The 25,806-nt window shown below is 42.0% G+C and overlaps 1 protein-coding gene across 1 annotated transcript in view; it reads left to right on the top strand.

The window, feature by feature from the left end:
- Positions 1-25,806, top strand: part of prrc2c (proline-rich coiled-coil 2C) — a 67,012-nt gene that overhangs the window by 840 nt on the left and 40,366 nt on the right. Inside the window, exons 2-7 of the mRNA XM_080016645.1 lie at positions 10,032-10,201; positions 15,978-16,152; positions 18,783-18,895; positions 21,118-21,243; positions 22,859-23,151; positions 24,375-24,454. Coding sequence (XP_079872771.1) covers positions 10,087-10,201; positions 15,978-16,152; positions 18,783-18,895; positions 21,118-21,243; positions 22,859-23,151; positions 24,375-24,454 — 902 coding nt within the window. The 5' untranslated portion in view covers positions 10,032-10,086. The remainder of the gene's footprint in view (positions 1-10,031; positions 10,202-15,977; positions 16,153-18,782; positions 18,896-21,117; positions 21,244-22,858; positions 23,152-24,374; positions 24,455-25,806) is intronic.

The raw sequence follows: 25,806 nt of genomic DNA, 5'->3' as shown, positions 1-25,806 counted from the left end.
CCCTCTCCATTGTCATTTTTGAAGCACTTCTGTACTGGATAGTTGTAATTTTTATATTTCATGTCTTCACATTGACACTCTGTGTGTGTGTGTGTGTGTGTGTGTGTGTGTGTGTATTGGTGAATGTATTCAACAGATTTCTCAAAAAAAGTGGTAGAGCTCACTTTATTCAATGTATGAGCTGGCTCCTGAGTCTGGAAGGGTGGTGGGGGGGTGAGGCACTCAGTGATTCATCCCCTCCTCCTGCAGATTTACCAAAAGACAAACCAGCAGCATCACCGTTTTTCGGGTGTATTTGCATTGGGCTGGGCGTAGTTCAAAGGGGACGGATTTATAAAGAAGCGACTGCCTCGGAGGGAGTTATTGATTAAGTTAATGACTTGGACCTATTAAAAAGCTCTACTGCCTGAAATGGAATGAGTCGTTCCAAGATACATACTCTTGCTTTGTTTCATTCATTTTGATCCAAGTGGATAATTGATGTCTGTAAAGATTTAATTCACTTAATCATAATGTGAGTAGTGTAGACTGGTCTTCCTCTTGTTTTTTCCAGTGTTTATATATCTCATTCATTCTCTCACCACGGGCCTTTTATGAGTGCATAGATGCAACCACTGTATTGCATTTTCAAGCGGTTGGATCTTTTCAAAAATTTAGTTTGATTGTCCAAGCTGGCAGACCCGCTTACCATGAAATTAAACTATTTCTTCACCTTCGTTCTCTCTCTCGCTGAGGGCCTGCAGCCTGTTGACCAGTATATTGAGTGTATCAGTTCTCTATTTTGTAGATGCGTAAGTTTAAGTGATAAAGCTGAAAGTGAATTTGGCTGGTTGCCTTTAAGTTACATTTGAGCTTTTAAGTGCTAAATTAATTGAACAGTATGTCTATGTGGACCAAGAAGTAATGAATTTGGTGTAGTTTCCCAAGGGAGACCAGCTCAGTGGTATTGATGTCCCAAGTTAGGACAAAGCCTCACCAACCGGAGTAGTCATCGACTGCTATCTTGTTTTGTCTGCACTGAACTAAAACAGGAAGCCGAGGAACACTTGATAGAAGAAGACCCTTGTATCAACCTAGTGCTGGATGATTACGTAAGAATAAATTACCACAACAATTAGGGGATTTTACATGCTGTTGATATTGTGTTATTATAAATGCTTGTAGATTAAAAATCCCATGTTTACGAACCAAAATGAGGTTTACCACTTTGAACTCTAGAGTAGTACACAGTATTTCACACCAAGATGTTTTGAAAAACATTATTTCACATTTTCATTCATCAACATTGATTTACACTAGGGATGCAACAGTACAGTGGGCAGACAGTTTTGTGTGTATCACGGTTTTTGTGCCATGTACGATTTCGGTATCTTTTATATTTAAAAAAAGAAAGGTTAAAAGGTGTAAAACATGTTTTTATAGTAGTCTGCCATAAATAACTAGTGTAATGCTCTAAATGACTTGTGGGGGGAAGAGGGAGGCGAGGGTTCAAGTTCATTGTGTGGGCTGTTATTATTTGCATCACTTCATCTGATTGGAGAGGAGGTATCCAGGATTGTGGGTAATTGGCCCAGGTGTCTAGGAGGCGGGTCCCCGGGGAGTGTTGGAGGAGAGAGGGAAGGCGAGCGCCTGGTGCAAGTTAGTGATGGGGAATTGCGGCTCTTCAGAGGAAACTAGGCTTGGGCCAATTTACAATTAGATCGTCTATTGGTGATCGACATTGATGACAGATGTTGATGACTGGTGATTGGGTCTCACTTCCCCTCTACAGTCCCGTACAGAGACTTTTAGGGGTGGGTGCTCAACAAAGAAAAGGCACATGGAAAGGCAAACGGAGCAGCACAGCGGAACTGCTGTACGCACATCGCAGGTGCAGCGAGGTTCATGAGGTGCTCTTCATGAATATATCTTTCCCAGACAATCTGCTACCTCGACACCTACTAATTAATTAATCAACCAATCAACTAATTTATTTAATTTTAAAAAGTATGTATCTAAGTATGTTTTGTTATGTATTTATTTGGGTAATATTTCAAAGTTTTCCAAAAAAAAAGAATAAAACATGTACTATAGTCAGTTATTATTTGCGGAACAGGTTTAAAACAGTATTTTACAGTATTAGGAGACGCAGCCTAAACAAATAGCACGTCTGTACACCACCGTCTGTAAAACTTGGCAAACAGAAGAGCCGTCAGAAGTCTTCCAAGTGCGAGAGGAAGTGACTGTGTCTGAAGAGAAGTCCGTAATAAAAAGGGCCGTCCCAAGGGGGTTAGTTTCCGACTGGACACCTCAAACCTGGGGTACTTGTAATATGTTTGATTTTGTATTAAAAACAGGTCTTGATCAATAAGCAAATCTGATAGCTGCAGCTCTAGGTCTCTGGTACAATGTAGTCCCATATAAAACGCATTTAAATTAATTGCCTTCTTTACAAACCCTTTTCTATTGAAAAAGCTTGCATACCCATGTGCTGTTGAGGCGGGGGGAATAGACCTCAAATGCAAAAATAAAGAAATGTTGAACAGCTGAGGTGGCCATTGGAGCTCCAACAGTGGATTCAATAGGAGGCTTGCACTTAGTTCACAGGTGCATATTGAACTGTAGGGGGCGTACCGAAGGGTTCGATAACATAGTGTGCCGTTGCATCCCTAATTTACACTGATTTTGACTATTGTGTATCTGGATATGACAATAACCTAATTTAATGTTTCTGTATAACTGTAAGATGATAACAAATAATCACCCAGCCGTCAGCATAACGAGTGGATACTCATTCTATAGTGGTGAATAGGGCTGTGACGATAATGGCATTACCCAATACCATTGTCACGTGACATCACCACAGGGTTGGGCTCATTACTGTCATCATTGCAAAAAAAAAAAAAATATTAATTTGTATTACATGTTTTTGCTTGTGAAATTTACAGGAGGATATAAAATATATAAACACTATTTTTTTCGTTATCATTGACTGTCCCCTGTCCTATGTTCAAGGGCTTCTGGAGAAACTTTGTAGTTGCTCAGTTGTCACTTCAGCTTTGCACACAAGGGGCAGGGCATGAAACACACAGAGAATTAATTTTTTTGTGTGCCTCATTAATTATTTCTAGGTCTGTACTCGACTCAGATTCGGCTGTTCAATGCGAATATTCAACAATTCTGCGTGGGCACGTAGGAATGGGGCATGAGCGGTCCTCCGACCCCGTCCCTTGAGGCTATTATTTTTTTCACAGCTATCCTCGATCGCGGCGCACGGAGAGCCGTGTTTGCTTAAGTGCGCGGACGATTCACTTATTCATTTTATAAGCTTATATCTGTTTAATCTTGTTATTGTAATGCACACTGACAATGACTGACCAAAAAAAAGTGCCATGGGATTCCAGTTTACAGAAGGTTTTCACTGCAGGAAAAATTCATACGTCACAACCCTAGCTGTGACTCATACACTTGGAACTCAAGGAATCCTTACTGGTGAGACTGTCTTTCATGTATGTGTGGATATTTTGTCGAATATATAAGTGTGTGTTGGTAGTGGTTGTTTTTAAACCCACACGTGGAGGTGTGTGTGTGTGTGTGTGTGTGTGTGTGTGTGTGTGTGTGTGTGTGTGTGTGTGTGTGTGTGTGTGTGTGTGTGTGTGTGTGTGTGTGTGTGTGTGTGTGTGTGTGTGTGTAAGAAAACAAATGCACCAGACCATGTGATTTCCAAAATATTTTATTACGATTATATAATCTATTCTGCCCGCAACCCACCTGCAATTATTCAGAATGTTTATTGCTGACCCGCCTAAACCGCGGGTGTACCTGCGGGACCTACGGGTCACGAGTCAGCCCCTAATCACGAGTATACTAAGGGTGTAACGATTCACCGATACGACTCGAAAACTGGCTTAATGTTAAAATGCAACTACATTGATACGCCGATCTTGGACCGATCTTAATGTACCATTTACTGGTCGATGGCCCGATTGTGAAGTAACGAATCGATTGGCTGATGCTTTCTGCTAATTCTACTTTAGTATAAACTAAGCTGTTGCAGAAGACTCACTGATCTAACGTTTCAAGTCATACTGCTTTCAAAAGAATAATTGTTTTGTTTGGAGACACGGAGCCGGACATGCAGTGGAGATCGTCCCTCTCCATTACACAATCCACTGTCCTGATCCAAGGTGGAGTGGGAAAGTCCCTTAAAATGTTGGTTTCATACAAGTGGAAACGAATGAATAAATAAATAAATCTAAAAATAAAAACATAGGAAAACCGAAGCCTTGCATATGTCACAGGGCTCCAATTCTGAGTTAGGTTTACGTTTTTGATTTTTCATATAAGTAAGAAACTAAAATCTACATCTTTCTTTAAATCCCTGTTCAGTCTGAACCCTGCGCTGCATCTCAACATGCCGTTAAGATTGAATGATATTTTAACGTTCTAGACGGTGGAAGATACTTTTATTTATTACACACTGCAGTTTATTGTTACCTTCCAGGCTACTGTTTTGGCCATAACCTACTCCGGTGAACCAACAACCGAACACTTCTCAATGTTACAATGTTATATCAGCATTTTGTATAATATTTAATGTTATTTCCCATTAAAGTTACTCGTAAATCACGTGTTTGCCTATTTTGCATTTTATATCTGATTTATAAAAAAATACCCTGCGAGCGCTGCCTTACGATAGAAGTACAACGGATGCAATGGGCAAGCGTACGGGTGCGGCGTTCCATCAGTGCACGCATTCCTATTAAATACAGGTTAATCCACTGTCGTGGATCTACTGGCCACGGCGCATGGCATTTATGGTTTTTTTTTTTTTTTTTTTTTTCTCTCTTAACTGTGCGCAGCTACGTTTGCCTTTTCCAAAGAAACACAAGATAAAACTACATAGAAATGTTTTTGTAAAGAGTGCAATCAATTAAAATGTTTAAATGTGAGACGGGCGGCAACGACATGCACAAAAGTGTCTTACCGTGCTCTTACTATAATTACAAAGTCAGACATTCTGGATCGTATTTCACAAATACGTTATAGGACGTTAAGTTATAAAAAAGAATTATCGGCTCTAAAACAGCAACCGGCTCCCATAAGCCCACGAACAGACTCATTTGCGCTTGAGATATCACTACAATCACGTATTTTCTCTGCTGCACTCCCATGTTTCCTCTTTTTTCCAAACAAAAATAAATAGTGTTTTATTGTAGATGAGTATTCTTTATTTCAGTTTGCGAATTAAACGAAACAAAAAAACTTGTGTGCTGGATCAGCAATGTTCTGGCACCTCCTGTTTGAAGTAGGCGATAGTGGCGCCGCCTCGACCGGAGCGCCTGCTCCGGTGCTCCGTTCGACTTTGCACATTTTAGTATTTTTTTCATTGTTTCATCACAATGTCTGCCAAAAAAGCATTGGCAGTTACGGCCGCGATGCACTTGTGGATATAAAAATTTCCCTAAAAGAACAACTTTGGGACTTTTTATCCGTGGAACTAGAGTGGCCGACTGAAATTCTACGCGCGAACACTCTCATCATCATCATCATCATCGTCATCATTATCGTCATCATCGTCATCAACAACAACAAAAATGGAGCTGCTGTTCCACGAGCGGGCCCACGGAGAAAACACCGTGGTAAACGAGGCGGCATTTGGGTCAGAATGAGGACGCAACCTTACCGTCCACCTCTGCCAAGCATCCTTCTTGCCAACGTTCAGTCTCTGGAGAACAAGATGGATGAACTTCGAGCGAGTGTTCAATTCCAACGGGACAAGAGGAACTGTTGCCTCCTCTGCCTGACGGAGACATGGCTGAACCGGATGAAGCCATTCGTCCAGCCGTGTTCCGTGGCGACAGATCGGTGGAGTCGGGGAAATCCAAAGGTGGAGGCATCTGCCTCATGGTAAACAACCGCTGGTGCCCCCCCAACAACACCAAGTCGCTCTCCCACTCCTGCTCGCCGAACCTGGAACAGCTGACCTTCTTATGCCATCCATTTTATCTCCCCTGGGAATTCAGCACGGTCATCATTACAGCCGTTTATATTCCACCGCAAGCGGACACCGACACAGCACTGTCAGATCTGGCTGATGTGTTGTGTGGATTTTAAAACAAACATCCCGACGTGGCTGTGGTGGTGACTGGGGACTTTAACAGGGCGAACCTTAAAGTCCTGCCGATTTTCTACTAACACATCGCCTGTGCCACCAGGGGGGATAGAACTTTGGACCATTGTTATACACCGTACAAGAACGGATACAAGACCATCTTGCTCCCTGCTTTCGGAAAATCAGATCACGCCACGATTTCGCTGGTTCCCGTTTACAGGCCTCTGATCGCGCAAGAATTAGTGGTGACGAGGGAAGTGAGTGGTGGACGGACCAATCAGAGGCTGCGCTTCAGGATGCCCTGACTGACGTAGACTGGGACGTGTTCCTATCAAGTTCAATTGACGTCAGCGAGTTTACGGACGTAGCGGTGAGCTTTGCAAACACTCTGGTGAGAAAGGCGAGGCAGTGTCTTTACCACCTCAGGCAGCTGAGGAAATTCAGGGTCTCGGTGAGGATCCTCAAGTCCTTCTACTGTGGAGCGGTGGAGAGCATCCTGACAGGCAACATCACTGCTTGGAACTGTACTGCTCAGGACAGGTGGGCCCTGCAGAGGGTGGTGCGTTCAGCTGAACGTACCACTGGAACTACACTCTCCTCCCTGCAGGACTTATCCACCAGGAGGTGTGAGCCCGCAGTATCATGAAGGATCCTCATCACCCCAACAACGGATGGTTCCAGCTGCTGCGGTCAGGCAAGCGCCTCCTCAGTCACACAGCGAGAACAGAGACTTAGTTGGGTTTTGAGTTTTTTCCCGCAAGCCATAAGAACTGTCAATGCCGGTCCTCACTGAGCCACACACAGGCTCCACTACCTTACTGTACTGTATGTAGCATACTGTACCGCATACTGTGTCACTGTTCAGGGTTGTTCGTGTTACCGTATTGTTGCGCTGTACTGTTGTATTCTGTGCTGTATATCTCACAAACAGTACCTCACTTTATTCACATGCCACTTTAATGCACATATCTGTATATACATAATTAGCCTATCCCATATACATAAGTCTATCCCATATACATAAGCATATTCTCTTTATCTATTTTATTCTATATATTTTGATTTTATTCTATACTATTTGACTTACTGTGTTACGTTTTAGGAATCAGAAATTCTTAGGTAGCTACTGTGTTCAGCCTAGGACATATTGTGTGTAATCACCGGGTGCGTTGCGTTGACATTTCACTCCATATGTATGAAAGTATGTATGTGACGAATAAACATCTTGAATCTTGATTTACAAATCACTGACTAGCAAATAGTGTGATTAAAGATTTGGCTGAGAAAACTACTTTGGATACGCTATGAGCGAAAAACTGCAAGTGATAGACTGTGCACTGTAGCACGATACTAATGGTCTCTATGTAAAGGCAGATCGTGGAGACATTTTATTCGTTCACAATATTATATTGTTGTATCGCACCCCCCTTTCGCACCCCACTATTTATTTATTTGCTCATATGTGACGAGTTCCCCCCCCCCCCAGTTTGGAATTTAGCCACCATATTTGGTTCTAAATCGGATACAGGTACGATTACTGCTATGCGACCTCAATCCGAACAGTGAAATCGGAATTCATGCGGCTTTTATGTCGCTCTTGAGCACAGGTTCCCAACCTTCTTTGGACTGTAGCGTATACATTGTTCCCGAACTGGGGACACAAAATGAAAGTACCCCTGTGTCTCTAGATAAACTCGAAATTCCGCCCTCGACTTGGGGACCGGTAAGCAGAGTGCGTCCGTCTCCACCCTCGCACCCGCACTAATAAAATAAAAACTGAAAATAGTGTGTGTGTGTGTGTGTGTGTGTGTGTTAATCTGCGCCCCTCCCCATGCACAGTGTTAATTCTGCTCCTAATTTTTTCGTTTTTCTCTCTCTGTCAAAAAGAAATAGTTACCATTAAAGTACCATATCGGTAAGAGTAGAAGTACCGTTAAAATCTTAACGCACTCCCCGCACTGTTTTTAGTCGTTTTATTTGGAGGGACGGGGCATGATGACAGAGAGCACAGTGTTCGGACATGGACGATTTACGCATTTAAAAATATATTGATTCCCCTTATTTATAATTCCTCATTGAAATGTTATCCCTGTGCATTTTATAAGCTTCTATCTGTTTTATCCTGTTGTAATGCACACTGCCTGACTTAAAAAAAACAAACAAAAAAAAAAAAAAAACACTACTCGACTTGCAGAATCTCAGTCGATTGACTGGTTTCCGACTGATTCAACTTGTCGAGGTTCACGGGGCAGCCCAACAAAAGTCATGAACTTTCATAGAGTTCAAGGACTTCAGATTAAACGTTACAATTCAAGTTGAACCAGTGGGATGACCCCAGCAGAGGTCTGGTTGTTAGAGGTCAAGTTACACATAGAAACCATAAAATACACGCACTGTTTTACAGTACAAAATCATCAATTATAAATGACCCCTGTGTGACTTGAGAGACTGCAGCCCTAAACACACTGTCCTCGCTCGAACCCTTTATTATCTAGATCTGCTGCACTCTGCTTCTTCATCTGCCACTTTTTGATCACGATTTACTGGGGCTGCCCCCTGAAAGTCGACAAATCAAATCATCAGTTGGAAGTCCGTCAGTCGACTGAGATTCAAGCAGTGTTCTGTTTTGTGTTTTTTTGTTTGTTTTTTTTGTCATTCAGTGTGCATTACAATAACAGGATGAAACAAATAGCTAACAAAATGCCCTGGGATAACATTTCAATGGGGAATTGTAAATAAAAGGAATCATCATAAATATATTTTTATGTGTCTGCACACGGATGCGAACACGGCTGTCCGTGCGCCCCGATTGCTGTGCACCATTCCTCCAAATAAAACAACTAAGAACAGTGTGGGGGCGGTGCATGACTCGATAAGATTTTCTGTGCGTAACGCATGGAGAGGGGGTGATCGGGAAGAGTTGCGGAGAAAGTGTCCCCATTAGGCACGATTTAGTTCCAGAAGGAGACGGAAAATAAAATAACCTACATCTTAATAAAAACGCTAAGTTGGAGCGCGCATCACTGGAGTGGGAGATACGTGTACTAAATGCCCCCCCCCTTGAGATGCTGCCTGTCTCGTCTATAGGAAGAGCCAAGGCCCGCCCCCACCGAATATTCGCATTAAACAGCCAAATCCTATTCAACTGACGAAATTTTGAGTCGGGTACAGCCCTACCATTTACCCTGCTCATCACTACATCTCCCTCTTTACTTCTTCCTCTGTCTAATCCATCCTCTTCGTTAGCCAATCACTGATTTCTGTCTTGGATAGCATACACATGGCAACATGACGTCCTCCATTGATTAGAGGGAAACCATTCTAACAGTGGTGAAGTCTTTGTCTCCTTTTGGCGCCACAGCTCTTCCCTGCAATAGCTGATTTAGGGCAGCCACTCTGCAGATCAACTCCATGTGACTCAGCATGAGCTCAATGCTACATAGCTCTTAAGTCAGGAGTCTTGAAGGCCTGCTTGCTGTGTCAGGGTTGTAGCTGTAATTTGGTGGGAGACTCTTAAGCTTTCAACATGTTTTGGTCTTTTGACCACAATCATCACCAGAGGTTTGGGTGGAGGGAATAGCGATCAGAGAGTACTGTGTTTGTAAGATCGTGAAGGAAGTCAATGTCACTGAAGTTGTTGGCAGTGCTGTCACACTAGGAGGCACAAACCTATGTGTGTGGCCCATCTCTAAAGCTACTGGATACCTTTCCCTGCCCAACTAATCACTATTTTATAGATGCATGTAGTTGAGATTTTTGCCCAGAAAAGCAAAGGCCAAACTTGATTTCCAGTGTATCTTTGTAGAATTATGTTTCATAATTGCTTGATCCATAAGAATTGCCATTTTGAGCTAATGTTGTCTTCCTTTTCTTTTCTCTGTACTTTCCACCTTGACCTGACCTCCGTTTGTGCTCCCTGTTTGCTCTGGTTCTCCAGGAGGCTGGTTCTGGGGGTGAGACCAGAGGACCAGACTCGATGAGTTTCCAGCGACATGTCCGAGAAGTCAGGGCAGAGCACCAAGGCAAAGGATGGCAAGACAAAGTATGCAACCCTTAGCCTCTTCAACACCTATAAGGGCAAATCTCTGGAAACCCAAAAAACTGCAGGTAAGTGCCCATTGTCGATCTACGCTAGTGCAAAGAGGGTCCATTTGCAGTAAGGAGTGAATTGCACTTTGTTGAGCTCAGTCACCAGTCTTTCATCTCAGACCCTAAATCTCAATGTGGTCTCTGATCTAGGCTTGTGTCGATTGGCGAATGGATTGTATACAGGTACTCCTCGCTTATTGACCTACCTGTTTATGACAGTTCAGACGACCAGCTCTCCGACACGACTGTATTGTACGCTGAGTATAATAATACACAGCATAAATGTCCCCATTGTGGGACAAATACGTTTTATCTTATCTTAATACTGCGCCGTGTGCAGCGTCTCAGTGTCACGCATCTCAGTGCATCACCATTCTCCGTCTCGTTCCCGCAGTCTGTTAGTATTCACTACACTAGCGTTTACAATCACCTCGCCCCTTATCATGAATTGCGGGTCCTCGCTTATCGACCAATTCGCTGAACGACCCGGTTCAGGAACGGAACTCCGTCGTTAAGTGAGGAGTACCTGTATTGAACATTTAACGCAGGGGTCTGCGACCTATGGCTCTTTCGATGATGGTATATGGCTCGCAGACAATTTTGAGCTAAGATTTTTCATCACAATTAACAAGTAATAAATAATTATTCTGTCATTTTAAAGTAAAACAGGTAAGAGAAATTACAATTTTGAAAATAAAATTCAAAATATAAATGTAGTGGACAAAGGGGTGAAGTGAAGCACCGGTTGCGGACGACAGAAAGACTCCGGGGCACCTTTTACTTGGCGCCCTGCCCCTCCCGGGTCTCACACATACCACACAATGCAGCGTGTGAGTGTTGCCGTATTGACCATGTTTGGCTCTACATACGCATGTGAGCAGTCTTTCTCGCATCTGAGAAACATTAAGAGCGACCTACGCTCATGTTTTACTGATGGAAGCCTCAACGCCTGCATGAAGCTTAACCTCACTACGTATGAACCAGACTACAAGGCCATCAGCAAAACCATGCAGCACCAGAAGTCGCATTAATGGTAAAAAGTATTTCATTTATTATTGGTTAGCTACAGTATAACAATATTATTAAGAAGAACAGAGAATTTTTTTATATATAGAGCTTTTTTAAGTACTCAGATGTGTTATACGTTAAAAATGTATGCCTTACTTAAAAATGGCATGCATTAAGTTGCATTGAATTTTATTAAGTATTATATGGCTCACAAGGAAATACATTTAGAAGTACTTGGCCTTTATGGCTCTCCCAGCAGGCTCTTCCTACGCTGATAATTTTTTTTATTGACGATTAATATTTATTTATCGGTGATGGCAATTTAAACTTACTATCAGAACTAAGATGTTATAAAAATAATAAAGATATTAAAAAACATTTAGGATGTGCACCTGACATGTGCATTTAGAGATGTTTCTGGAGTGGCATGTCCGCCCACTGAGCCCCATTAATCAGCACGAGTGAATTTTAAATCCTTTATTACAAACCAGTTTGCCGTCTCTTTTCCATGGATCTGACACCCTACATCTCCGTTCTCCATGTGCCTGTTCACCAAAACTTTGTTCTGTGCTCCATAAAAGTTACGTTATGGATATGATTTGGATTGTAATCTTTAAGATAATGTTGAAGGGAACATGATGCTATGATATTGTCACTGACTTTTAAAAGGAAGCTGTTTTTTGAATAGAGAAGACATTGTAACTTCATAGATTTTTTTAATCTTTAAATGTTTTAAATAAAATGTCTAATCTTTTAATATTTATTCACCTAATTTTAACTGTATTGCTTGCAGAAAGCTTAAACGTTTAATTATTTCAAAGCCCGTCAGATGGTGAGCCACGCTCAAGATGATTCTCCAAAATCTTTATTCTAAATGAAATTCTAACGTAAATAATAATTAAAAAAAATGCTGAACAGAGAATAAATCATTTAATGAAAATGAATAAATGTACTACTGCAAGTGCTCCTCACTTAACGACCTGCTTGTTTAACGATCGTTCGGACATATGACCTGCTCTCTGACCAGTCTGTACAGTGTACAATACCGCTGTGCGCGCGGCATCTCAATGTCAAGCATCTCATTGTGCTTTATCCTTTATACACTGTGTGTGTGTGTGTGTGTGTGTTTGTGTGTGTGGGCCTACTTAGCCTGGGCTTATTGAATCCTTGGGTTGGTTTACAGATTATTTGCGAAGAAAACAAGCATGATGACTTTTTCCAAGTTTGAGTAGACTGCATTAGGGTCGTACTGGTTGTGGGGATGCACAGATATATCTGTGCAATATTTTCAAGTGAGGGGACTCAGCTCTTGTTCACCTGCCACAAATTCAAGAATCTGGGTGTCTCCATCAGTAACCTCTTCTTGCAGGAAATTTGCCATTTCAGCATGTGCTCGCTGCTCTGGTGAGGCGATGGTCACAGGCTTGACTCTGCCAAGAAAACTGCCCAATGTTCGTCTTTTTAGTTGGCCAATTGTTTCCTCTGTCTTCCTTGTCATCACCCACTCGTACCCTTGCAGGTGGTTTGGTGTTTTTCCAGCATGCTACCACCTCATCCTCAAGCTGGCATCTGATTTATTTCAGATTTGCGATTTGTGATTGGCCTTTCTCTTCGTGCAAATCTTTCATAAAGTGCAGCAGAGGTAGTAGGGTTTACAGTGGGGCAAAAAAGTATTTAGTCAGCCACCAATTGTGCAAGTTCTCCCACTTAAAAAGATGAGAGAGGCCTGTTATTTTCATCATAGGTATACCTCAACTATGAGAGACAAAATGAGAAAAAAAATCCAGAAAATCACATTGTCAGATTTTTAAAGAATTTATTTGCAAATTATGGTGGAAAACAAGTATTTGGTCAATAACAAAAGTTCATCTCAATACTTTGTTATATATCCTTTGTTTGCAATGACAGAGGTCAAACATTTTCTGTAAGTCTTGAAGGTTTTCACACACTGTTGCTGGTATTTTGACCCATTCCTCCATGCAGATCTCCTCTAGAGCAGTGATGTTTTGGGGCTGTCGCTGGTCAACACGGACTTTCAACTCCCTCCAAAGATTTTCTATGGGGTTGAGATCTGGAGACTGGCTAGGCCACTCCAGGACCTTGAAATGCTTCTTACAAAGCCACTCCTTCGTTGCCCGGGCGGTGTGTTTGGGATAATTGTCATGCTGAAAGACCCAGCCACGTTTCATCTTCAATGCCCTTGCTGATGGAAGGAGGTTTTCACTCAAAATCTCACGATACATGGCCCCATTCATTCTTTCCTTTACACGGATCAGTCGTCCTGGTCCCTTTGCAGAAAAACAGCCCCAAAGCATGATGTTTCCACCCCCATGCTTCACAGTAGGTATGGTGTTCTTTGGATGCAACTCAGCTTTCTTTCTCCTCAAAACACGACAAGTTGAGTTTTTACCAAAAAAGTTATATTTTGGTTTCATCTGACCATATGACATTCCAATCCTCTTCTGGATCATCCAAATGCTCTCTAGCAAACTTCAGACGGGCCTGGACATGTACTGGCTTAAGCAGGGGGACACGTCTGGCACTGCAGGATTTGAGTCCCTGGCGGCGTAGTGTGTTACTGATGGTAGTCTTTGTTACTTTGGTCCCAGCTCTCTGCAGGTCATTCACTAGGTCCCCCCGTGTGGTTCTGGGATGTTTGCTCACCGTTCTTGTGATCATTTTGACCCCACGGGGTGAGATCTTGCGTGGAGCCCCAGATCGAGGGAGATTATCAGTGGTCTTGTATGTCTTCCATTTTCTAATAATTGCTCCCACCGTTGATTTCTTCACAACAAGCTGCTTACCTATTGCAGATTCAGTCTTCCCAGCCTGGTGCAGGTCTACAATTTTGTTTCTGGTGTCCTTTGACAGCTCTTTGGTCTTGGCCATAGTGGAGTTTGGAGTGTGACTGTTTGAGGTTGTGGACAGGTGTCTTTTATACTGATAACGAGTTCAAACAGGTGCCATTAATACAGGTAAGGAGTGGAGGACAGAGGAGCCTCTTAAAGACAAAGTTACAGGTCTGTGAAAGCCAGAAATCTTGCTTGTTTGTAGGTGACCAAATACTTATTTTACCGAGGAATTTCAAAATTAATTCATTAAAAATCCTACAATGTGATTTCCTGGATTCTTTCCCCCCATTCTGTCTCTCATAGTCGAAGTGTACCTATGATGAAAATTACAGGCCTTTCTCATCTTTTTAAGTGGGAGAACTTGCACAATTGGTGGCTGACTAAATACTTTTTTGCCCCACTGTATATGGTCACGTCACGCTCACTTGACATAATATCTGTAAATTCCTCTAGAGACTTCAGTCAGTCTCTGACAGCCTCCAGTATGACAATATCCTGCCAGGTTAAAAGTTAGTAGTTGGCGCCAGCTCCTGTTACCAGCAAAAAAAAACCTCATTGCATGTAGCTGTTCTTAGTTCCTCGCTGTTGTTGCATACTTGGAGCCCCAGAGTGTTGCAGAACCCTATCAGAAATGAAAGTGTGACAAAAATACAGTGTATGAGAAATCAATCATGGGTTGGATATTTTCTAGGAGAATGTCCGCCTGTGGATAGCCCAGATAATGGACAAATAAACAATTGCAGTGTAATTTTGATGGGCAATAAGTAAAGGAAGTATTTAACTAGTTTATTTGAGCTTTTCAGAGTTGTTGCTACCTGTGCCAGCTGTGTGGAAAAGGCTGCATTAATTGAGTGACACACACTGAAAGCCTGGTTTTACTAACCTTTTTTAACCATACATGTTTGCATCCCTGTATAGTTACCTAAAACTAAACTTAAAACTAGATGTGAAAAAAAACATTTTAGTCAAAATTAACAGAAAACAAACTTACTGACACGATTGTGTATTTACAAAACTAAGATAAAAAATATACAGAAAATGTCTTTAGTTTGTCTTTTCGAGTTAATTTTGTTAAATTTGTCAACATGTAGCCATTACAATACCATAACCAGTTCTTTGTAGACAGACAGCATTAATAATGAGCATGGCTCAGAGCTCATCTGGTGGAGAGCTACTTTTAAATGGAAAGATGCAAATTATCCATTACCATCTTAACTCTAAAGAAGTCTGTTTTTCCTTCGCTTATCATCTCCTTTGATTGTCTCGACAACCGTTAATCTAATGTACTTCACATTTGGTGGGTGTAATGCTGGGAACCCAAGGGTGTGCAGGGTTGAATTTGGTGAAATTTGGACACTCGACACATGAAAATAAACATCGAACGGGCGAGCCAGCGGGGGCAGGCCTTCAGGGCTCTGCGACAGTCTCAAAGAGTGTCTTTCCCTGGTGTATGACTTTAACCGGCAATTTCATCTTCCATTGTGAGCTGCCGTAAAGCCCTGCAGAACAAGATCTTCCATTGTCTCAACACAGTAATGAATCATTGACATTTTGTTAAACTGTCTTACATTTTGAACAGGTATGTACTAGTTGTTAACAGTGAGGTGACAAACAGGACTGTTGAGATTCTTATTGTCTGTGTAGTGAGATAGACACAGGTTAAGTGTGATTAGGCCAAGTGTGACCAGAGGAGTTAGTGTTCTCACAGCTCTTGTCTGACTTGACTTGTGTTTCCTCCCCTCTGAAGATTCAAATTCTGTAAAGTATCAGATAAAACAGAAACTACAAAGAATTTCATGTGTTTTAAGTTTCGGCAACCAAAAGCTGATGTTGATGCCTCTTTTATAAGTTTGTGTTGAGCCCTGCTGTATTAACCTCATAATCATTTTAACCACTTAACCGTTTAACCACTCCTTTGCTGCCCCTCTCTCCAGTGGCTGCCAGACATGGGCTCCAGAGTTTGGGCAAAGTTGCTGTTAGCCGGCGGATGCCCCCTCCCGCCAGCCTGCCCAGCCTGAAGGCAGAGAACAAGGGCAACGACCCCAACGTCAACATCGTCCCAAAGGACGGCAGCGGCTGGGCATCTCGAACCGAGGCAGGGGACGAAAGGTCAGCAAGCTCAATCACCCCCTGCAAACATGTTAGATACCAGGCTGAAATTTGTACAGCCCCAAAATCTGAAACCAAAAATCATATCAAACACATCAACCAACTCAATGTTTCCGCTTTTTTTGACACATTGAAGCAGTGTTTGTTTGTACTGTTAAGAATACGATAACATTATCTATTAGAGGTGTTCCGATTTGAAATGAGCATTCGATCATAATCAGGTTCGCGATTCTCCTCGTATTTTTGTGGGTAATATTGTCCGACATGGTCGCCATATTGTGGTGGTCAAGAGCCGCTGGTAAACAAATGTAGTGTGCGCAGGGGGTTGTCGACTGCAGCTCGCCTGGTTCCTCGAATTTCATAAAGTTCGGTTCGGAATTTGAAGAGCTGCAGTCAGCTCCGCGGGGTCCGCTGCACCTCATCCCTCAACGCACACTGCACCCACCCACCTGGCACTAGGGCTGCAGGAACTAAATTTGAATAGAATTTGTACAAAAAAAACGTTCAATATAAGTTTATCCAGTTTGTTGCACAGTGACCGCACATTGGAGGGAAATATTCTTGTTAACGGTGTATGACGTTGGCGGAGACACCGCAGCGGAGACGTTTCCCTCTCCTCCAGTATTTTACTGTGTCTACAAGGGAGAGTGTGCCTTCGACCAAATTGTCCAGTAATTCCTAGGAAGGCAACGTTACAGTGGGTCACTAGTTCGGCATGTATCATGGTTTTGGGGTGACCTTAACGGTACGGTTTTGGTATCTTTATATTTAAGAATATTAAAAGTAGTAAGTAAAAACGTGTTAAATGTTTTTATAGTAGTCTACCACAAATAACTAGTGTAACGCTCTGGGGGTCTGACGGGGTTCAAGTTAATCAGTGGGTTGTTATAATTTGCATAAGTTCATCTGATTGGAGGGGAGGTCTGCAGGAAAGTGGATAATTCAATATCAAAACGTTTCATAATTAAAACCAGTACTATCGTTAATTGTTGTGTAGAACAGGTATAAATAGTATTTTTCACACATAAATAATGATGGTAAAATAACTTATTGAGATAAAACCTCAGTCAGACCAGTGCAGTGTGTGCTTTCGCTTTGTGCACCTGACATGACAATGGGTGCGCTCCTTTTCAGCCAGGCCATATCCCGGCGAGAGAGGAGCATAGGCTATGGCCCTTCCTCAATCTGCGTTCTTGTCTGTACTTGTGTTCTTGTGGACTTGTGAAACGTCATCAGTCGCAGCCCAAGTACTGTTCCAATTCAAAGTACTCATCAAGTCCAGTCCATGCCCGGATGTGGACTTGCTCCGCCCATTTTATCGAGGATGCATCGCTGGTGACTTGTGTGGACTTGGGACAGCCAAATATCCCAGAATGCATTTCCCACCAAGCGGTGGTAATGGTATTGGTCCCCGGGAGTCTGTACTCCCGAGTTGAACTTGCCTATCTCTTACATGGAGGGGGAAACATTTGCTAGCGGCAGGCAACTTAAACAAACACAACATAAAACTTTAATACTTGACAAATAAAACAGCTCATCACCCAGCAAGACTCGGTTCCCTTCGTTCATACAAATAGCTGCTTCAGCTGCAGCTGAAGAGAAGTCCGTAATAAAAAGGGACACGGCCTTTCCAGGGGGTTATTTTCTCACTGGACACATTGATTGGACGCTGTACAAAAACATTTCTATGTAGTTTTATTTTGTGTTTCTATTAATAAGGCTCAAATAAAAAAAAAAAAATAGAGAAATGTTCCCCGGCTCCGCGTGGCTGGTGTAGCTCCAACAGTGGATTCAATAGGAAGCAGCACTTATGGCACAACGCGCCGTACCCGTACTCTGCGCCAAGGTGTCCAGTGGACTTCTACAGTGATATCATAATACCGCGTTTACGTGTGCATATTGAACCGTAGGGGGCGTACCCACCCATGTTGCGTACTCACACTGTGATATCCACAGATGTGGTGATCACAGTGTGAAATTAACCTCAACATCAGCAAAGGAATGTCCTCCAGTGCAGAGGTTCCAATCACCAGGTTGCGGGCCGTGTCGGGCCGTGGGGCATTTGCCACCGAATCGTGAGAACATGAGCTGAATTTTTTTCAGGAGCGATCTGTCTCCGCAGCAGAGCAGCTGCAGGAACCTGAGTAAATTAAATACATCTAGAGTTTTTATTTGCTTTGTTTGGAGAAAAGATCGCTCTGATCAGAGCTGCAGGTAGTAATTAGCCTTTTACTACCAGTGTTCTCCTCTGGTAAAAATAGCATCTGTCTTTCTGCACATATTTTGGTGAGTAACTTAAAAGTAGTGTTATAAGTAACTTATTGTTATATTATATAATATATATTATATTGTTATATTTTCGTTATTTATAATTTTTAATATTCAAATAAAAGTTAGTCATTGAGAAACAAGTTTTCTTTACAAAGCTTAAATCGAAAATTTAATCGAATCGTGACCTTGATCGAAAGTCGAATCGTGACATCCCTATCATCTTTCTGTCTGTCTTCGCATCATGAGCCGTCAATATTGAATTTTTACGCTTTGTGTTGAAATCAAATCGTGAGATTCTGCCCAACGCAAAAGTCTGTTTCTTTCATCTTTTTATCTCAACTGTGTTGTCTGTACTACAGGCAGTCGGATACTCCCCCACCTCCGGTCAAACCTGTAGCTCCCCCGACACAGGAGGTCACTACAGGGGGTGGACGCTCCTGGGCCAACAGCAAGCCACCAACGCAGCTAGACGGTGAGTAGAAGCTGCCAGGTTTCATTCCAACTATGTAATGGGGATGGAGGTAGACCAGAGATAATTATATATTGTATTTACAGAGCACCATTCAGAACATAGGCAACCAGATATGAGCTATGATCCTATATATTTATTATATTATGGATAATATGAGGATGTAATTATAATGGTATAATTCTCTAGAATCATTATCGCTCAATAATAAAATTTACAATTTTGCAATTATTTTGTCAAGCTTGGCAACCAAAAACTGATGCATGGTTGTCAACTTGGCAGCCACTTCTAAGAGGGCCCTGGGATTATAAACAACAGCGCTAAATGTTGTTCCAGAGGACACTGTTGCCATAGAAAAACATTGCCTCTCAAATTCTCTGTGCATGCTCCACACAGCTCTTCATAAAAGAGTGAAATGTAATATTCAGGACACGTGTGAAGAGTAGTTTTTGCCAAGGTGGCAACTGATGGGGTTCTAAATAAACAAACTTGAACAATGGCTGTTGGTGGTTTTCTTTACAGTATAAACACTCAGCTTAGGCGGAATGATGAGTCGCTGAAGGACACTAATTACGTTTTTTTTTTTAATCCGACAGGTAACATCCCGTTTAGCATTGAATCTAGCGGGGCAACGGATCACAAAACTCACAGTTCACATCGTATCACGGTTTTGAGTCACAGATCGGATCATTTTTCAGATTAGCAAAAAATTAATTAAAGGGAGACAAATCTAACTTTCCTTTCCATTTATTCTGTAAAACACTTAAAGTAGGCAACTTTTTCCTATGGTCTTAAATGAAAACAACATTCAATAAGTCCAATGTTTCAATAAAATCTTAAAATATATAAAATATGAAATACTTAATTGTTAAATTAAAGTGCAGTATGAGGCACACATGATACCTTCTCCTTTAAACTTGGACTGAATTTAATTCCAGTAACCAGCTCCGTTTCTCACATTTATAACAAACTAATTTTCATGAAAATCAGTTCAGAATTTAGCGAGGTAAAGTCATTGTTGTAGAGCAGTCTGTATCTCTCAATACACCATTTGATTTAAACAGATATTTTTTCAGCACTAACCCTAACAAGTCTTGATTTGTAAAGAAATCACTCGGTTCTCAATAAGTAAGTTTGAGGCAAGTCAAATTAAATCATTATAATTGTTATTTTTTTGTTGTGGAATAAATATAAACAAATAATTCATACGATATCATAATTAAAAAAAAATGCTTGGGAGACTTTTTCCATAATCCTATCCATCATATCACAACATCATGGTCCGATTAACATCATTATCTTATCTTTGATATCATAATCCAAATCACATCCATAATGTTAACTACTGTTATTGGGAGCGTACCAACATGTCTCACAAGCTGCCAGTCTCTGTTCTGCCCATAAAGTGAACATATTGAAAAATATCATGTTTTATTGAATCGGAGAACACTTTCTCTTTAAATTATTATAACTCACAAGCTGGGCTCCAGCTGAGCTGCGGCTCAGGCTTTGGTCGTTGCCATCGCCCCCCAAAGCTCCGCCATAGCGACACAGTACACTGTTTATTTTCAGATACTATACATCAGAGTTTATATTCATGTCGGACAATATTACCCGCAAAATTACGGGAAGTATCGCAAACCTGATTGTGATTTCAGGGTCTGAAATCAAACTCTCATTTCGATCGATTCACGGAATCGTGGCATCCCTATGAACCAATCATTGCGCTTCAGAACAACACACAGCATGCATCTGTCTTGTCTATTTCCTTTTCACTGCAACTCTGTATTGAGAGTTTAGGGATTTTTTACTTTAAAAGGTAACAGCAGCAGTAAAACTGTTTCGCTATGATGTTTACACTTTGCAATTAATCCGTGGTTCACTGAACTGTGGGGGGCGATCCGTACAGATCAATTACGTTTGTTACACCACTAATACCAACGGCATGGAGAACATAATATGCATATATATAAATATTTTATTTATTTATTTTATATATAGTATGCGCAAGAGTGCTCTTTTCTTTGAGGCATCGAGAAACAAAATGCTTACCAAATCATTAAAAAATGAAGAGACCTACATAAACCTAACTCCCGAGGTTTTACACAGAAGAATCAGTGTTTAACTTCCTACAACGAAGGGGGGCGTAAATACAGTAATTACAGTCATAACTGCTCCAATGTGCGTTTTCTGGAGGTGCATTCATAGTTTCTATTGTGATACAGGAGCCCCTCGGGTGAGCAGCCACTTCCAGCAGGAGTTCCCCAGCTTGCAGGCGGCTGGTGAGGGAGAGAAAGGCGACGGCCAGGAGGAGGAGCCTTATGGACCGGGCCCCAGCCTCAGACCTCAGAGTACTTACCTCAAAACACACACACAACATAGCAATGGTGGATGGTGTCGTTGAACAGAAAAGCTTCTAATAACTAATACAATTTTGGCAAATATGATAGTACTTAGTTATTATAGTACTATGATGAAGCAGTAGGGCACACAAAGCATCACACAGACTCTCAGTTCACTCACTTTCTCATACAATTTCACAAACAATAACATGTAAATATTTTAACATCTTTAGTCCTAGTATATGTAATCAGAGTGCTTTTGTCAGCCAGAATGTCTGGCTTGTTTTTATTAATTTTTTTGCCAGCCTGAATTCTAAACTACTGGCCAAAAGCCGCTAACACAATAACATTAATTCTGACAAGATCGGTACACACACACACACACACACACACACACACACACACACCCACACACACACACACAAACTGTGTGTATTGGCTGGTCACAATTATTTATTTTTTAGATATTGGGGTTATAAATGCAATGCCATTTCTTTATCATTTATAAAGATACAAATGGCAACATGCATACAACTGCAAAGTGCCAATACATTTTTTTAATTTGATGGCTCAATCAAAAGGCTTTTCTGAAATAGTTCTGCCATGTTTGGAAGCGCGCCACTCAGCTACAAAAGCTGTTAATTTGTACATTTGTTTTCTGGCCATATTCCAAGCACCTTTCTACTTTCCATGTAACAGTTTGTAAAAACCCCTTTACCAGATGGAATCCGTAACATTGCTGGATAAAAGATATCCGGCAAAGGCAGTAGGTAATCATTCCCACATTGGCCTCCTTTACAGAGAAGTTCCGTATGGAGTCTGTTCCCACATGGATGACTGTTAAAGATACAGTACGTAATGCTCGCGCGAGAAGTGTTTAATATCACGTGGGCTAGGCAATAGTCTGTTTCGTTTTTATACCAGCGCTTCATTCCCTGTCTCCCCACCCCTCCTGGATGGCGGGCAAGTGAAGAGCGTGTGACCAATGTCCCCGCACACCTAACTCTAAAAGACACATCTAGGGTCTGAGTTGCATTTTTAAGAAGAAAAATGATAAAATGAAAGAATATAAAGCCCTGTCTCAGTAGGGACTGGACGTGTTTCTGTTTCTCGTCTTTGCAGCTGAGTGCCACGGTTCAGATTGGACTCGCCATTTTCCCCAAATGTTTTTATTTATTTATTTTCCCCCCACAAAGTAACATTTTTGAATATTTATACAAAATAAATATTCGTAAAAACCCACTATTTGTGCTTTATTTTGACTTGGCTCCACCCTATTTTAAGAATATCTGATGCTTCCATTCCCACAAACTTCCATTGACAGCCGTACCGCCATAATTCGCATAAATGATTATAGGTGGAGAGTGAGGAAATTTACGGAACAACTTTTATGGAACATTGACACTCCTTTTCCCACATGACGCCAGTAGGAAACATTGCCAGTAGATTTACAGCTTTCAGTGCAAGTGGTGGAAACGATGGGCGGAAGATGGGGGGGGGGGGATGGGAGGCTGTGGACGCAGCCTAACAATTCTCCCTGCTGTTCGGAGACAGTCCTTTCTCTCCTCGGACATAAGGTAAGGTCAAACAAAATCAATGTGGCTGTTCCTTGTGTTCTTTTCAGATGTTGGCAGCTGGCGTGAGGGAGGGGGCAGGAATCTGAACACTGCCCCCAGCCCCTCTGACATGGACAGCAGGCCAGCGGAGGAGGGGGGGAGCACAAGCCTCGACACCTCAACGCCCCCTGGGGAAGCAGAGTCGGGCCGAACACTGCCCCCCGAAGGGCAGAAGAAGGAGGGCCAGGAGAGGCTTCCCACCTCTGGTCCACCCCAGCCCAAACTCAACGGGGGGCAACAGCTGCCCTCCGGGGTTCCCCCACAGTTCCAGCCTCCGTTCAGAAGCATGATGCCCCCTTATGTGAGTATGAAATCCAATCATAAACAGGCCAACATACGAGTTAGGCTAAGGGTTTATACATGTAGGGTTACATTTTATATATGAAGCATTATGCATACCTGCCAACAACCTGCACACATTTTGTGTACCAACCACGCAGTTCTTGGTAAAAATACACAGGTACGAAGTGTCAGCTAAAACTATGGAAAAAATATATATATATAATATTGTAGTTATAACGGAAATCAATCAATACAAAACAATACATTTATTCTGTGTTTAAACGACATCCCTCGGATTGGACCAGAGGCTACGACCTTGTTCTGTAACCCCTCCTTCTCTCATTCACTCAACATCCACTGATACGCAGTTCACTGAGTGCAGTGGTACTTTATTATCCACCAAATTCTAATGCTTCATTGCTGAGGTAAAATGGGAAGTGGGGGAGTAATAATCAAGCACAAAATTGTGACCGTAATGTTTACATATGAAACGTGAGATGCACTGATCGATGGGCTGGTGATATATTCGATTCTGTGCCAGTCAAATTTAGATGCCTGATACAGTGCTCAAGTACTTTACTCATAAAATACTCAAACCTGATGCCAATGTAACGTCGTGATGCATCTCTAGTTGGTAAACATGTTTGGTAACTTTACAAGATGATGCATTTCAAAGGGTATATCCTAATGAGATAAGGTAACTTTACAAGATGATGCATTTCAAAGGGTATATCCTAATGAGATAAAGTAACTTTACAAGATGATGCATTTCAAAGGGTATATCCTAATGAGATGAGTGTGTTTGTGTAACTGATGTAGTAATTTAGCTACACTAACTCAAACACCACAGAGCCTCCCTGTTACACTATTGTGGTACTCAAAATATTTTCCACAGGTCTGCATTACCTCAGCAAGCTAGTCAGGTCCAGTAGACAGTTTTCCTCAACTGATTAAATTTTGCATTCTATTCATTGCAACATTTATAATATTGGTATAAAATTCAGTTTAAATTTGAATGGAAACGGGTTTATAGAATCTATCAACATTAGGAATTATTGCTATCAGCACAAATAATTGCACTGGGGTGGTTATGGAATTGTGACAGCTCTACACCTAAGTTGTTTCAAACAAACAGGTCGTTCAAACCGTAATCCACATAAGATGTGACTGCAACAATATTCTGTGACAGTTGTTTTTTATGGCCTCATGGTTGCCTTGTTTTTTTTGCTTTCCATATTTTAGATGTTCAATGCATATCCCAGAATGCCTTTTGCCCCAGGACAAGGGAACTTCAGATACCCTGTTCCCCAAGATGGAGCCAAGTGAGTTCACAACCCTCAAAACATGAAAATGTTTCAGCTTGAGCTATGAACCACAAAACCATGGGCTCCTTTTGAAGAGCCACAACTTTTCATATTGTTATTGCAGGTACTCCTCACTTAACGTCCTACCTGTTTAACGACTGTTCGGACTTACAAGCAGCTCTCCGACCAGTCTGTATTGTATGCTGCATATGTGCGCGGGGTCTCAGTGTCAAGCATCTCAGCGCACATCACTGTTCTCAGTCTGTCTCGCAGTCAGTATTCACTACACTTGCATTCGCAAGGCCCCCTTACCGTGAAATTACGCGGGTCCTCGCTTATCGAGCAATTCACTTAACGACCTGGTTGTAGGAACGGAACTCGTCGTTAAGGGAGGAGTACCTGTATATGAAAACGTCAACTTGCACAGTGTTATGTTCTGTTACCCGCAATACAGAAATCATTCGAGAGGATTCCATATCGGGGAAAAATGTTCTTGATATTTATTGTTGCGTTTTCACGGTTAAAAATGTGAATGGAATTAGAATTATGGCCGCAAGTGGCAATTCACAGGTTCATACCTTTTTGCACTCAACAGAAAGAAGTAGCTCAATCGGCCAAAATTAAAGCCGCGAACAGCAACAAGCAGGTTTCGGGCTTCCTAAAGCCGAGCAAAGTCACTTCAGCTAGTCGTAAATTACTTTTGAAAGACTGGTTCAAACGAGAACTTGGAAAACAGTGACCGACTATTTAGACTGAGGAAGTGACTCGGGAGGGGGTCGAATTGCGCAATATGTCATTTGTGTTATGTTGCGCTGTATATACACTGATCAGCCACAACATTAAAACCACTGACAGGTGAAGTGAATAACATTGCTCCTCTTGTTTGAGTGGTACCTGTCAAGGTGTGGGATATATTAGGCAGTAAGTGAACCGTTAGTTCTTGAAGTTTTTGTGTTAGGGCTAGGAAGCAGGAAAAAATGGGCTAGCGTAAGGATCTGAGCGACTTTGACAAGGGCCAAATTGTGATGACTAGACGACTGGGTCAGACCATCTCCAAAACAGCAGGTCTTGTGGGGTGTTCCCGGTATGCAATGGTTAGTACCTACTAAAAGTGGTCCAAGGAAGGACAACTGGCAAAAGGGTCATGGGCGCCCAAGGCTCACTGATGCACGTGGGGAGTGAAGGCTAACCCGTCTGGGCCGCTCCCACAGAAGAGCTACTGTAGCATAAATTGCTGAAAAAGGTATTACTGGTTGGTAATGGCTGCAATGATAGAAAGGTGTCAGAACACGGTGTATCACAGTTTGCTGTGTATGGGGCTGCGTAGCCAGTCCAGCCCTGAAAGTGCCTACAATGGGCACGTGAGTGTC

Source organism: Zeus faber (assembly GCF_960531495.2).
Source record: "Zeus faber genome assembly, chromosome: 1".
Taxonomy (NCBI): domain Eukaryota; kingdom Metazoa; phylum Chordata; class Actinopteri; order Zeiformes; family Zeidae; genus Zeus; species Zeus faber.
The sequence above is the reverse complement of the archived record's forward strand: the minus strand, read 5'-3'. Positions and strand labels throughout refer to the sequence as shown.